This window comes from Rissa tridactyla, chromosome 6, assembly GCF_028500815.1.
Source record: "Rissa tridactyla isolate bRisTri1 chromosome 6, bRisTri1.patW.cur.20221130, whole genome shotgun sequence".
Taxonomy (NCBI): domain Eukaryota; kingdom Metazoa; phylum Chordata; class Aves; order Charadriiformes; family Laridae; genus Rissa; species Rissa tridactyla.
The window spans coordinates 11,319,998-11,335,497 of NC_071471.1; the positions used below are offsets into that span (position 1 = coordinate 11,319,998).

The 15,500-nt window shown below is 37.1% G+C and overlaps 1 protein-coding gene across 12 annotated transcripts in view; it reads right to left on the reverse strand.

The window, feature by feature from the left end:
• Positions 1–15,500, reverse strand: part of WDR33 (WD repeat domain 33) — a 71,129-nt gene that overhangs the window by 40,525 nt on the left and 15,104 nt on the right. For 10 of the 12 annotated variants that reach the window (XM_054207427.1, XM_054207428.1, XM_054207430.1 and 7 more), the window contains exons 2-7: positions 12,579–12,795; positions 10,654–10,722; positions 10,104–10,208; positions 9,370–9,465; positions 8,727–8,878; positions 6,862–6,959 (exon numbers count right to left, since the gene is read on the reverse strand). In XM_054207427.1, coding sequence (XP_054063402.1) covers positions 6,862–6,959; positions 8,727–8,878; positions 9,370–9,465; positions 10,104–10,208; positions 10,654–10,722; positions 12,579–12,782 — 724 coding nt within the window. In that variant the 5' untranslated portion in view covers positions 12,783–12,795. The other 2 variants (XM_054207434.1, XM_054207437.1) reach the window with 2 other exon arrangements.

A 15,500-nucleotide genomic window follows, 5' to 3' on the forward strand; every position in this document is an offset into this window, starting at 1 on the left:
CTAACAAACGGTAAAAAAGAAGGTTTCTTCAGTATTTATCTACCCCTTGCAATTATCAACCACACAAAAGGAAGAAGATGCAAGAAATCCTCATGATGCATAATGGTCATAACATTTCTTAAGGAAGTAACATGTATTTCAGCAGCACTAAGGACTGTCCTGTGAAACACTAGGGTGTCTCAATATTCTTCCAAGCTTAACAAAACATAGTTATTACAAGTATCAGCCTTATCATGTAAAATTTGCCCTCAGACTCAATGTGAGAGATCAGATAATTTCAGCTTCAAGGTAATTTTCAGGGAGGGAGAGATTTCAAAGTTCAATCTGAAATAACCTCATTCTTGCACTAAGAGCCTCTTTATTCTTGTCTCATGAAAAGCACTGACAGAAGCATCCAGTATAATTTTTTTTATAGTATGACAGCATGGCTGATCTCTCATGATCTCTTTCATTCATTCTTTAAGAATGCTATATATTCTTAGTTATTAACTTTTCAGGATTTTCAAAAACACTAGATTCTGGATGAGAATCAGAACTCTAAGACTTATGTTGTACTTCAACTGCAATATAAACCAAATGCTTTTAGGCATATCAGATGCAACCAGCTCTAAGAGCAGTCTTCAATACCCTCTAATTCTCCTGGCATTGTTTTAGGGAGCAGAGCAAAGGCATCATGAAGCTACCTTCTAATCACCAACTTTTAATCACAGAAAGCAGGGACCTCAAGTACAGTTGATCGAAATAAAATTTTTGTCCAATCCGTAACATTTCACAGATAGAAGCTTATATAAAATCAACATATCAGGAAGCTTCTTTCTCAACTCTCAGATGGATTTTTACATTTCACACAAACAGAACTGGGTATTTTAACAAGTCTACCTCTAATAAAGTTTCCTATATAGAGAAAACCAAGATGCTGTAGCCCTGAAGGTCATATTCAGGAATAAAACTGAGCTGCTAGACAACACCTGAACATTACCAGTCTCAAGCAAGAAGAGACTGGATTCCTCCCACCTAGCGTAGGTTATACCCATTGCCCTAGCAAGCAGCAGTGCCTGAGGTGACCTATGAGCTCAGGAAGGTGTATATGTATTCACTCTCCAAGTCCTTGGTGTCACTTAACTCTGCAAAAAGTGTAGAGAAAGATACTAGGAAAGTGTATTTTGCATTTATGAAGCCAGAAACTACACAGTATTCCTAACTCTTAATCTCACAAAGGCAACGCAACCCCAAAGCAGCAGCATGAGGGCTGGTGCAATGCATACAGCAGAATAAAAGTGCTCCTGCATCACCAATTGTGCAAGTGACCCGAACTGTGAAGAAAAAAAAACCCTCATAGATTCACTATTAACGTCCCAGTGGGTGAGTTCCCTGACATTTCTTGTGTCTAAAACACATGAAAAGTTTGATGCACAGCCATTCAGAGCGTAGCTGTACCTCAAAAGACTTAGCTGCAGCTTAGCTCTCTCTCTCATGCCAAATTTTGCTTTGGCAACGAAGATTCATGAAGATCAGAGACCTGTAACACAAGCTCCCATACTAAAATGTACCGACAAAGGTATTTAAGGGATTCGATACTAGCATTTCAAAAACAGCTCATCTTTTTTAAGTTCAAAAATTCGAGGCCTTGCCTGCTCTAGATTGATAAGGCTGGTGCCCACATCAGCCAGGTCTCATCTCACCTTGGGTTTTTGTTCTGAGGAAAAATCCTTCTAATATTCATTCATGTAGGGATGCATCAGCAGACTAAAAGACATATCAGATATACCTGAAATCCTAACAGCATGAAGCAGCAAGCCCCTACAAAATACTGAAGGTTTAAACACTACATCTCCTTAAGAGAAACCTACTCTTTACAGTATCAACGTATACACACTTCTTGAATTTGCTGGATTTTCTCTCCCTACTGAGACAAGCTAAACAATAGAAAAACCTCACCTAAAGGGAAGAAAGATGGAAACAGCACCACCAGGAATTTTCTTCCTTTTATATTATCCAACGTAGATTTCAGTTACATTCCAGGAAAAGGTAACAGTTCTAGAAGCTACCTTCTTCAAAGGATACGAGCTAGCTACAAATCTATGTTTAAAAGCCAAGGACCAAACTGAAGATGTAGTTATGGTTAGTTCTGGTTCTCAGGATCCTTTTAACTACTGAACGCGTTATCTCTGAATTAAAGTACAGGATTTGCAATTTGACTGAGGAAGTGGATATCAAAAACTTTGAAGAGATCCTTCACTTTCATGCAAAAAGTGCAGAGTGTTCAAACCATACAACAGATTAAAACAACTAAGACGCTTCGTGGTATTTTATTTGCTGATGAAGATCCAGAAACGGAGTAGAAGGAAGGAAGAAAGAAAGAAAGAAAAAATTCTCCAGTTATTTCAGTATGACTAGCTGTGGAGACACTTTTTCAGAACTTGTGAGCAGACAAAAAAAATAAGTTTATGTGATTGCTGTGACTTCTGCATGCACGTACACACGTACATGTTATTTTATAGGTGATGGGGTTTTGCGCTGGTGTTAGGCCTGAATAGGAAACTCCAGGCAGAACAATGTTATTAAAGACAGGCAAAAGACCTTCCTTAGAGTAAATCACGTACTAGTAAGAAATTACATGGCGCTACAAATTGCAAATTTTAAATCCAGACAGAATGTAAAGGAATCACGATTGCTTTTAATTGTTCAAGTTAGGATAAGAAAGGTCTTTTGCCAAATCTACCATGTTGGCTGGAAGATCATTTAGTGTATTACTTGCTTTACAGCCAGCAAATAGAAAAACTTATCTACAAAATATCTTATCAAATCCTGAGCTACCATCCTTCAGAGAGATGGGTAGAGTCATTCTCCCCAGGAGACCTGTTTAAGCCAGGCAACCTGAAATCCTGTGAACATACAGCTCATCTAGACTTCAAAATTAAAACCTTACAGCCCTCCTAGGCACACGTTTCTGCTGGATTTTGTGCATGTGACTGTGAAAGGAAAGACAAGGACGGCCAATGGAGCTGAGAACACTGAAATGTGTTTGTAGCCTCCTAACCCATGATTTCATGCTGGGAATAATTAAGGAATCACGTGTTTACAAATGACCTACTCAAAATGTTCTCACGAGATAAATTAGCACGGAACCAAAACCAAAAGACTCACAGCCACTAGTCAAATCATCGGTAGCATTAATTTCTCAATAGAAATAAGGCAACATCAAGTGTTTATTGCATACATTTTTTCACTAGATGCAGTTAGCATTATTAAAAGTTATCAGTGTGTACATACTTACAGAAATGGGGACTGTTTACATGAGTCCTGGCATTAGCTGCACTACAACTGTTTAGACTAAAGACCTGGTAGTGTTCTGTTACGAATGCCATTACTGGAAACGCCTTTTAGAGTAACAGATTATTGACATGAAAACAACATATTGCTACGCTATAGATTGTTCTTCATGTCTTGTTATTTAAAAAAAAAACCACCAAAAACTTTTATTTTAACACCACTTCGATCACTACGAGTGGATTTTAGCAAGTGCACCAAACTGTACTTGTTATCATCACCAAGATGGTAACATTCCAGATTTAACACAGGTAAAAACTACCAGTGCAGCATTAGGAGTACAGCACCTTTACTGCAAGAGAAGAGACAGACAGTAATCGAGCTGAGGGGAAGCCAGCAAATAAGTGACAATGACAATGCTGCTTCCCCCACCTTCAACTTCTTCCAAGATAATCCACTTGAAAATTAATTACTTAAAGATGAATCCCCTAGAAATTGGGAATATTTTAATTCCTATTTATTTCTTTATGATATTAAAAAGGAGCCTGCTAAATTTGCACATACTACTAACAAAACACCCAAACTCCACCTGCTACGCCCTGGCAAGTCACGACAGTAGAGCAGCAGCAAAATAACATAAATCAGTGAAAAACAAAGGGGCTCTGAGCCAGATTGAAGAAAAAAAGATCCAGAACTTCTGGCATTATGTACAAAGAACAAAACAGGGTGTCCTGTTTATTTTCATTTTGACAAATTAAAAGGAAGCTAGGCACAGTTAATAAGTATTTCTCATGCGGCCCACTTATTCGTGGCTTTAACTACTGAAGGAATGTTGTAGCTTACTGTAGACAGCTGAAAAAACTCCAGCAAAACCTGAAGTCCTATGTTACCACTTCCAATTTGTTTTTCCAATTCCCTTGGAAAGGTGAGACTAGAATGGTTCCTTCAGATCAGTTTCATGTAAAGGGAACCATTTCATCAAATAATAGAAATAAGTTATATTCGTTCATTCCAGTATAAACAAAAGCATCTGTAACGAGTCTATAGAATTTTGTCGCTATCTTTATAGAATTATCTCGCTATCTTTAATGCTCTTTATAGAATTGCTTTAAAAGCATCCCTGAGCACGAAAGTTCTCAAGTTTTTTTCTAAAAATATATTCCATAATTTGTTACTGAAAAAGTAGGAATAATGATATCTTGATATTGTATCCCCGTGAGAGATAATCTTTTTTATGAACACATCTGACTGTAAATGGAGTTTCATTTGATTTTTATAATTCAGTGTGATAACCTGAAGAATACCTGAAGAATACCATAAAACACACTAAATGAAACAAGGGTCTTAGGCTACACTGTAGAATCCCTTCAACTGCACAGCACCAAATATTAACCAGAAGAGCCGAAGCACGGTTTGTGAAAGTAGGAAATAAAAAACATTCCTTAGCATGGTATTTGATCCGAACACTTTTTGTACATAATGAAGTATATTTTTAATGAAATGCCACCAGCATTTTAATTTACAGATCACTAACTTTGGAACGGCAATGGCATGAATATTTACACGTTTTGAAGGCTGTATTAAGCGAAGTTTTACAGGCCACACTCCTAAACACAGAAAAGCAGAATGCATGTGGAGAAGCAAAAAGCTGAAGATCATTTTCCTAAAGCCGTAAGATCTAAACTCCAAATAACAAAATGAAAGCTTGTGTCTTCCACCAAGAAAGCTACCTAAGTGTTACCATACAGCTCTTTCAAATATGTCTTCTGACCATATTTAATCATAGTGCTAGGGACCACAACCAAATCAAACTTGCATGTTTTGCAGAAACATCCTCCCACCCCCAACGCTCGGGGCTTTGGGTATTGTTTTGGTTTTGTTGTGGGGGATTTTTTTTGGTGGTGGGGTTTGGTTTTTTGTTTTGTTTTCGGGTTTTTGTTGTTTTATTTTTATTTTTTTTTCTTATCTGACAGCAGAAATGCAGAATAATCTACCCTGTCCAATCCTATCCAGATATGCAAAGTTTTCAAAATAATTCCAACTTAGACAGAAGACGAAGGGTATTATGGGTACCTTATATAAGCAGAAGTAAAGATATTCTTTATAGAGCTATTCTGCAAACTAAAAAGCGTATATTAAGATGTATAAACTATAAGAAATTAAAGCAGAATTCTATTTAAGCTATAGCCATTATCACAATGTTCAAGTACGCAAGTTAACAGAAGGAAACGTAATGCAAGTTCTGTTCTTTATGACCTAAACTAAATGCTTTATTCCTCCTACTTTATGCAGAATGGTAAAAGAATGTAGAAGAACCGTAGGGATTTTTATAATCTTGACAACTCTGCAGGGAGGCAATCCCTGTTTCCTGCACACAGTTTAAATGAGTAGTTAGCACAAACCTGGAGGAGGGCACAGAATGTGTTTAGTGCAGAATTTCTTTTGTAAAGCATGAAGCAAAACAGCCCTAAATCTGTTTGCGTCCTTCCAGAATAACGGGTGTAAATGACATGGCCTAGAAATTCGCTTGCCAGCTCCTGCAAAGAACACAGCTACCATAGTGTCTATGCACAGATTCTGTTACAATATCATTATCGCAAGAACTGCTGGAGCCCAGTGCCTTTTCAAAGTAGCGGTGTTTAAAAATAATGCATTAGAAAAGCAAGAGAGCTTAAGAGTCAAGAGAAACAGGGAGAGCTCTACTTCAGAAAATACATAATGCAGGTCCAAGTTGGAAGCATGATTTGAAAAAAGGGAAATCCTCAAGTTTAGGAAAGCACTGAACAAGCCCACGCACCTAAAACTGAAATTCCATGGTTTTATTGCATAGCTTCTTTTCAGTTTATGTGCACGCCTACAACCCCCAATCTCATGGCAGTCTTTAATACATTCTCCTATTAAATTATGTACCTTTGACATCTTCAGCAAGAAAGGAACAGTTGTCAGAAGCTACTGTTATTGCTCAGTAAGACTGCAACAAGAGAAGGAGAAAGCTCAACAAGACCGTGGAAAGGCACCAGAAATTAGCATACACAGATGGTGGACAGAAAACTATTGAACCAAAGCTAGGATTATTTGCATGTGCTATGCATGATGTGATCAAAATTTACTTGTTTTCTCTACCTAAATGCTCTCCTCCTAAGGACTGAGAAAAAGTAACTACCTTGCCTCTGAAGAAATCAGAATGGAAGGCACTCCCATGAAAAGAATGGAATCCTCTGCATGAAGATGGATGTTGGGAAGTAAAAGCGGTCACAAAGATTAAGCTTTGGAGAAAGATAAATGTATTCCTGACTCAGAAACAGCTGCTTCTACCAACATTAGCAGTAGAAATAATGTCCTTGTATCCACCTCCATTGCTTAGACCTTATGGGGACAGTAAACAGAGTAATGCCATTGTGAACTGCTGCCTATCTGAGTATTAGAAGGCACCTGTAGCAGCAGCCAAACAAAAACTTGTTTGGAGGATTTAAGACAGGGATGTAATACAAAAATGTAGACAAGCGGGTACTTCTCTATTGTGAACACCTAGTTAAAAAAAAGGTTTTCCCCCTCCTGAAATACCCCAATCAGTACTTTTGGTACACATACCTCGAAGAATTCTCTCCTCATGGCAACGTAGAAAGTCCCAGATTCTAACAGTGCCGTCGTCAGAGCATGTAGCAAATTTATTATCCGTGGGTGAGAAACTGTTACATGAAGACACACAGCAGGGGAAAGAAGTCAGCATTTAACAGATTATCTATGCTTCTCAGACAGGGCAAATTATACTGTAATGTGTTATACACTGAAGGATGCATTTGAACATAGGGACTTTTAAGTGAATATAGTGCCTGCCAAATGACACTTCATCACAAGACATGAATTTAGCACAGTATTACTATCGCATTGCAGTCCCCTGTCAAATGAGGAAAAAAATCCAGAATTTATTCTTAGCACCTTCCTACTTATGACCACACACGGTAGCGCCTTCTCTGCGGGATGAGAAGCAACATCAATAGGATTTGGTAACTGTCACCCTATATTTTCATGTTTGGTAATACCGTAAGTAAGTGACACTGTGTAGAAGGACAGGAGAACAGTTCTTAGGAAAAAACTCCTCTTCAGCCACACGTGCTTTGCAGCAGAGAAGCAAAAATAAGGGAAAGCTGGTCACAGGAAAACGCTAGTTGGATTAACTGTGGAAAAAATTGTATATAAAACAAGTGTACCACTTATTGTAAAAGTAATTTGGAAAAAATCACTCTTTTTACACTCCATCAACACCATGAAAAGAATCCTACAGAGACAGAAGAAGCTTCAAGACTGAGCAGTCAATATCACTTGATGGAAGTCACTGGAAAAGCAAGGAGTTATTTAGCCACATGATTAGGGAACACCTCCAGCAACTGACAGGCACTCACTTCCTTTCTGGTGCAGCGAAAGACCATGAGGGCACCCTCATGAAATCCTAGATCTTTATGATCAGGAAAGGGCTTAAAACAGTAGAGAAATTCAGTGTATGGCCATGATAGTCAGACAGTAACTGAATCCAATGTAAGTACTTCTGATAACCAAACTCTGGCAGAAAATGCTGCACCCTATCAAAGAAAAATGGTGACTTTAGTGGAAAGTGGTTTTGTGGCAGTGAACCATTATCGCCAAGGGCCAGCACCTGAACCCGAAGAAACACTGCTTTAGCTTCATTTTGGATCTGCAGCTTCTCTTCAGGCTTACTTTAAAAACATTTCCATATCTTACTAAAGATTAAGTGCAGGTTTGCTTTAGAAACATCCTTCATTTACATCTTACTGATAGTATCGCTTTAGGTTCCATTTTTTATATAAATAGACATTTGCACAACTGAGGCATCAACACTGAACCAGGAGAATATCCTATAGTCTTCTTTTCAATGGCTTGCTTACAGTTTCAAGCTTGATGAACCCATTCAGTATTAACATTAGACTTCTGTATGTGGCAGTCTGCGTGGGTATTTAGTATTACTGGAAGTCTTGGCTTCACCAGGCCAAGCAGTTCTTCACTTTATTTAGTGTTTTATTATTTTGTGAGAACTATGCAGGTGTTTTATTTCTGAAGGCTTTATATTTTATTCAGTTGGATTATTAAAGACTGAATTCTTTATTTGGAATGAAATTGTCGTCTTACACAGTGCGTATAAAAAGGAATAACTGATACACATCGTCACCATATAAAAATGAAAAGAATACCAGTGCAAAATGCGGCAGACAAATACATCTCTAACATATTGCAGAGGCAGATACTGGGACAATACTAATTCAGAAAGGTGCCAGCAAAACGGTGAGAATGTGGAAACAAAAGAAAATATTGTGTTTATGTGGTGCAGGAAGTTTCCCAGAATCTGACAGAACCCATGCATTTCTGCACCCAGAATACACTTAGAGAACAGTCTAATCATGGCAATAGGTACTACAGAAAATGGTATATTGTGTATAAACCTGGCCTCTCTAATCGCCTCCTTATGTGCCTGGAACATCTTGACGTTGTTCATGTTGGACTGCCAGTATTTCACATATCCCCCGTGGTCTGCTGTCAGCATCCACATATCATTGTGTGACCAAGTCATAGCCCTTACAGGGCTGTCGTGAGCCTGTAAATTCAGAAACAAAACTTCTAGCAAACATGTTCAAATACTATCTGACCCACACAAACACAAAAGTTAGTCAAGTTCCTACCTAACAGCTGCAACAAAGAAATGAAAATAATGATGATCTATTTAGATTCAAGATGTTATTGTGGAAAAAGAAATTCCTTTACTCTGTATACAATGGTCTTCTAAATAACAGATGAAAAGTATTTACATTTGGTTTCCAAAGTGTTTCTTTACAAATACGCATAGTATGTTCTTAAGGACAGTTAGTATAGCATATGGAGATGAAATGAGAAGCAATAAATGAATTGCCTATAGCCACAGTCTGACCTGGGGTCAGAGCAGAATAAAAAAAAAAAAAAAAAAAAACGACCTCTAAGGCTCCAATTACCACACTTAAACCACAGACCCATGATGAGCAGGGTGAAGATGTGCTCCTAAAACATGCTCCAGGACCTCAAGGAAATACAAGGAAATCTTGATGAGTTTACCTGCAATATCGTTTCAAAATTGAAAGTCAGTCCATTCCATAAAGTGAACTCTCCACTAGATGCCCCAGTGACCAAGCGTCTCCCCTCAGGAGTCCACTGCAAAAGAAAAAAAATTAACTAATCTGTGCAAATATAACATTCAAATATTTATTCACAATCCTCCCAATAAATCATAAGCTTCTTCCAGGGAATCTGCAGAACAGACTATTTAGAGAATCCAAGATAGACAAAAATGCAGAATTGTGCCAAAGAGCTTTTGACTTTTGTAACAAGACAAAGCCCACTGTAAAAGCAATAAAAAAAAAGTAGAGAAGGAACAGCTTATTGGCACCAACACATTTCTAGCACTAGAATCTAGCATCCATACTAAGCAATACTACTGACATCACAGAAAATTTGTTAAAACATGCTACCAGTCAAACAGCACAGAGACCAAATTGCCTTTTTTTCTGTGAGTCAAGATCTATTAGCTCCCCCAAAATGAAAAAAAAAAAAAGTGTGTGGGAAATGCACCTCAAACTCTGATAATAAGAATTATTTTGTACTCAGACCTTACCATTTAACTTCCTAAAACCCTCCACAGAAAGACTAGATGCAGAAGCAGTCCATATATTCTACACGCTAGTTTAATTTCAAAGTGCTTTAACTGTGATCTTGTTTCTTTCTTCAGTTAAGAATATCACTCTAATTTAAATTAAGACAATACAACTAAGAACATCCAACACTATACTCACCCTGACAACAAACACTGGGCATTTTACTTTATTAGTAGATGTCCGAACAAATTTTGTTGTTACAGCATTCATAGGGTTGTTCAGCATTCCTATAGGAGGGACCAACTATGAGAGAAGAAACAAAAGATTTGGTAATGACATTTCTAACCAGAAACTGAAAGAAAAGCGTACATTCTGAACACCTATTTCTGGAAAAGCAAGTTTTTCATTTGCAGGGGTGTTATCAGAAGTAAGTCTGTAGAAATGTTCAAAACTCTGCATAATTTACTGTGTCAAATATCCAGAACCAGCATCTTCAAGAGCAACTTTGCAAGCTTAGTGAATTATGAGAGTTCTTATGTACAAAAATTAAAAGCCTATCCAATTTCAGGTTCTCTTTGCAGACATGGATTCCAACAGAACAAGATAATGTAGAGCGAAGATACCCTTCCTATCTTTAAGGCCTCTCATGGAAAAAAAGATAACCTCAGCTGATGGGCAGAATCCCTCCTATTTTCTGAACAAATTTTATCCCCAGAACTTCCTCAGGGAATAGACAGATGGCACTTACGTCATTATAATATCCGGCATCAGGCTGGATTGCTCGCATATCTCGCTGGTCTCTCTGCCATACTCTATTCTGGAAAGAAGAAAACAGCTCCTAGTTCATACCACCACTAGACTTCATTGTTAACCAACAGAAAATAAGTAACATGTTGACAGCCTGTCTGGGAAATTCCAAAGCACTCCAAAGATTATAGAAAAACTTGGTTAAAAGACTTTGGTCTCAGGAAACCTGTAGAATTTATACAGCACAAGCAAAAGATTCAAGAATGTTTAAAGTCTTAATTTCATCAGACTAAAGCAGCTCATTTAAAATTGCGGCTTGACAATATGAAAGGAGCGGTCCTATGTAATAAGCCACATTATTGTAACAAAGACGACTGGTACTTTGCTGCCCAGGCTAATAGGTACTCTGCAAGAAGCACGTTCAATCATTTCAAAAGCTTTACTTTCAGGATAAGCATTTACACCGTTAGGAGCTGTGTTGATGAACTCCAAACGAAATCCCACACAGTGACGTGAGCTAGAAAGGAAGCTTCTGCGGCTGAAGCATAAAGGTAACAATGCATCCAAATGGATAAAACTTAGAAGACCAAGAGATAAAAATGCCTTCAATTAGTGAAATTTTGTGAGCTGTCAAACACAACCTTTTCAAAGATACTTTACATGAATTAGGAAAGAAATTATTTCAGCTTCGTGCTGTAGACCTTACCAATCTGTATCTGTGTACATATCAGAAACGTAAGCTAAAATTCTAGATAAAACATTTGCAGTGTACACTACTACAGCTTGGTAGAATTTCTTAAGCCAAGAGCAAATTACATATAAGCCATTTTTCTCATTTTTTATAGAAGCACATCAAATTAACTGAGTAGTACTGAAGCCGGGACTGAAATGGAATTCTGGTATATCCTAATTTTGGGTAAGCATCCAAAACATACAGATCTGATTTTTTTGTTTTGTTTTAATAAACAGAAGATTGAGGGTGCTTATTTCTGCCACAGTAAGAAAGGTCCTGAACTACTAAAATTATTTTTTTAGAATTAGTCCACTTATAATAAAATATTTTTGGGGGCGTTCCTGAAATATAAGAATATATTTTAAATATTCGTTGTTTTAAGCAGATCTCAGAAGATAGATTTAAATCTACTATTAAGAAAACCTTCCAATCGTTAGCGCCTATGAGTACAAGCACTGGATACAGCAGATGGAATTAATTTCATCATGTTTTTGCAATGTTGCTGTTGAGGTTCCAACAATTCCTGTATTTACAGATTTGATTCTCTTGCTTCTGACCTAATAACCAGTACTTGTACAGTACATCCTGACCATAAAATTATATTTCTGAAGAGATTAATACCACCCCATCAGGAAAGCCAAATATGCATTTTTACAGAAATATAAAACTTCATTAAAGTTGTTTCTGTATCTATTAACTGTACAGAAAGGGATTTTCAGAGACCACAGTGCACAGCTGCAGTCTCTTTAGTAAAATGATGAGAAAACACTTCTATGGTGCCCTGGTTTTGGAGAGGAAGAGGTAACAGTTTACTTCCCATTTAATGAAAATTTCTATTTTGAAAGAAAAATAAGAACAATTACATTATTTACAGTAAGTTTTTATGTCCACTGAAAAGTCAGAACATCACATAAGGCAGCCAATTGTACTCCAAACTGGAATTCCAAGATAGAATGTAAAAACAAGTGTTTACACAAACTACAAAATCAGGTGTATATATGTGCAGGTTTATTACTAAGGACCAAAACCCCTTCTATTCATACTATACCAAATTTACAAGCATTTGTCACTTAGTTTGAAAATGCAGCAGTAGATCTGCCAGGTCCATAACTGCTCTATGGACACCAAAAAGCACAATCACAAGTTTCAGGAACGGAAAAGCTTTTTCAAACAAAACCAGAAGATTAACTAACCTCCAAATATTTAATTACAGAGGGATTGTAGTCTATGGTCTTCCGGTTCACAGCTTTTCTCATCCGCTTTCCATCAAAAGTAAGCTGTTGCATTGCTTGCTGCTGTGCAAAATCAGGTCTTTTGTAGAACAACTGCCGAGGCGCCTGGTGCTGGAACCTCGGCATATGGAAAAATCGGGGCGGGGAGCCGATTTCTGTGGCCATGGCTGTCTCCTTTCTGAAAGGCGGCAAAAAGTGAAACGCTACGTTACTACACAATAATGACAAAAGTCCCATATTAGTATCTCTACTAATTTAGGTTTACAAGGATGAATAACAACTTCATAAAGCACTATTTATTGGGAAGAAATATTTGCAGGTTCTTCTGAACAATTATCATTCTTCCCCTGTGCAACATAACACTGACATTAAAGTGGTTAAGTACTTTGCTCTCTATCAAGAGGAATTCGGTATTGAAACAGATCGCTATAAAGTTTGCTTTACCATCCCTAAACTAGAACTGTGGGGGGAAAAAAATGTGCTCAGTAAAAACAGTATAAGTAAATGCAAGAAACAGTAAGACACTTCAACAGAAGATGTTATTTCATATTCAATATGTAACAGGAAACACCACATCAGTTACAAATTAATTTAACTACTGACAAGGAAAAAAGTTTTAAAGGGCTGCCTCAAAACCTTATTCTAGGACACCTGAAAATAAAATTACATTCCCTTTACATAACTTACAGTGAATACACCACAGACCACAATCTACCTGTAGGTATTGCTTTCAATTCCATTATCACAAAAATACATGGATTACATATTTATCAAGGTTTGATAAATGTAACTTAACATAACTTCCCCTCCAACAAGTCCCACTGAGAACATTAAGAAAATGTGAGGGGCGGGGAAAAAAATTTCAATATTCAGATTTTTTTTCTGACACAGGGAAATAAGTTCAAAACCTAATTTTTCAGTCTGTAAAATCCTTAAATAATGAGATCAACCACAGCAATCTCTCCATAGCGGAAAACTACAATATACACTGTCTTTATAGTATACACTAACTTCAGACTAAGTAGTGACACACTCTGAACCAGCGAAAGCTCAAACTTAACGTTCAACTTGTACTCCTGTCCCATCCTGAACTCCTAGCCTGACAAAAAATTTAAATCAAAATAAACTGGCACTGTCATCAAGGGAATGCAAAAAGGCTGAGAAACCCTCCTTTGCACAAAGGCTGAAATGTATACACAGAGTGAAAAGTGCATTTAATAAAAAGAATGGAAATAAAACTGGTAGAATTTAAAAAAAGTCAAAATAATCCATTTGCAAATTCATGAATGTATTTTCCTATTTAAAGTACTCATATCCTCAACGTGAAAGAGTTGGAAAGTTATTTCAACTGTCAGTCTTAAAGTTTTTTTTTATTTGCTTTTTTGATCCCAATAATTGAAAAACATTTCCATTTTTTAAACAGCAAAATAAAGCTAAGATAGAAATGCTAGACATAAAAGAAGGTTTATAAGTAGTGCATAGTTTGATTCTCCTTAAGAGGCTCTTTATAACTCCAAGGAGCAGGTTGCTTTAAATATCAGAGTTTGTTGGCACAGGGCAGGGATTAACCTTCACAGGCTTTGCAAACCTAGGAGTCACACACTCCTTTCCACTGGTAACGGAAAGTGTGTCAGGCCAGCTACAAACGAGCCATCTCTGACACCTGGCTTTTAGCCACACCAACAACAGGGAAAAACCGAACCAGAGCCATTACAGCTACTCTCCATTCAACACAAACAAGTCTAAACTAAACCAGCATGTTTCCTCACATGAGGTAAGGACATTTAAGACCTTTGGCAGAAGTAGCACCTTTTATGAGACTAACACAAGGTATCAAAACTTTCTCATGCAGCAAGTATGCCAAGTACCCCTAACACTACCTCAGATGGCAGCTAACTGTTGTACAGAAAGTTTCAGGTGTTAATTCTCAAAGGTAAAATTAAAAGGATACTAGTGGTTTTACACCAATTAAGAGAAAGCAGCTGCTTCAAATGAGCCAAGCAAGCTGGCATTAAACACGCAAGTTAATTTATAAAGTCTTTTTAGTGTAATTTTAAAGGTTATGCATTGCTCATGAAAATAAAAATAGAGAAAATTTCCAGTACTAATCTCTCTCAAGTCTACACCCCTATGCCAACTAGTGCTTTAAACCAGATGGAAAAAGATATTTTTTCAGAGCCACACATCTATACTCTTTTATGAACAATGTAAAAATACATTTCAAGAACTAAGACCAAGACTGCAGACACAGATATATGCTGGGGCTTCCAAAAAGACTTTTGAATGTTTGCAAGATTACATTAAAACGCCTTTTTAGAGAAGCACTCCAAAGAACAAGTTAATTAATCTTTTATTCTCATCTTTCAGAAAATACAATCTCCTGAAGAAAATTTTTCAATTACAAACATAGGTAAATAACGCATTAGCTATGGCATGGATCAATTTAGATTGGAAACACCCAAAACTATAGCAAACACTTAAATATATTCACTTAATATACAATCAACATCAGCAAAAGCTACTGTTTAAAAGATGACCAAAGGCACAAACATGTTAATTACACCTCTCCACACCTACAGACCCTTCCAAGTTCATGATTATGACAAGACAACATGAGACATCTCAACTACAACAACATGACAAGGAAAATGACACAGCATTAGGAAAATGATGGATTTACATTCCGTTTATGTTCTAAGCTGTTTTGAGATCACTGCCTCTATCACAAAAAGCCTCCTACTTGCAATTACAAACTTTGGAAAAAGATTTTTGTTTACCCAGCTGCTCATGATCACTTTCTTCTAATAAGGCACCAAATATCATGCTTTTATTCATGTAAGAATATAATATTGGCATAATATCCTTATGCCCAAGTCATGTTTG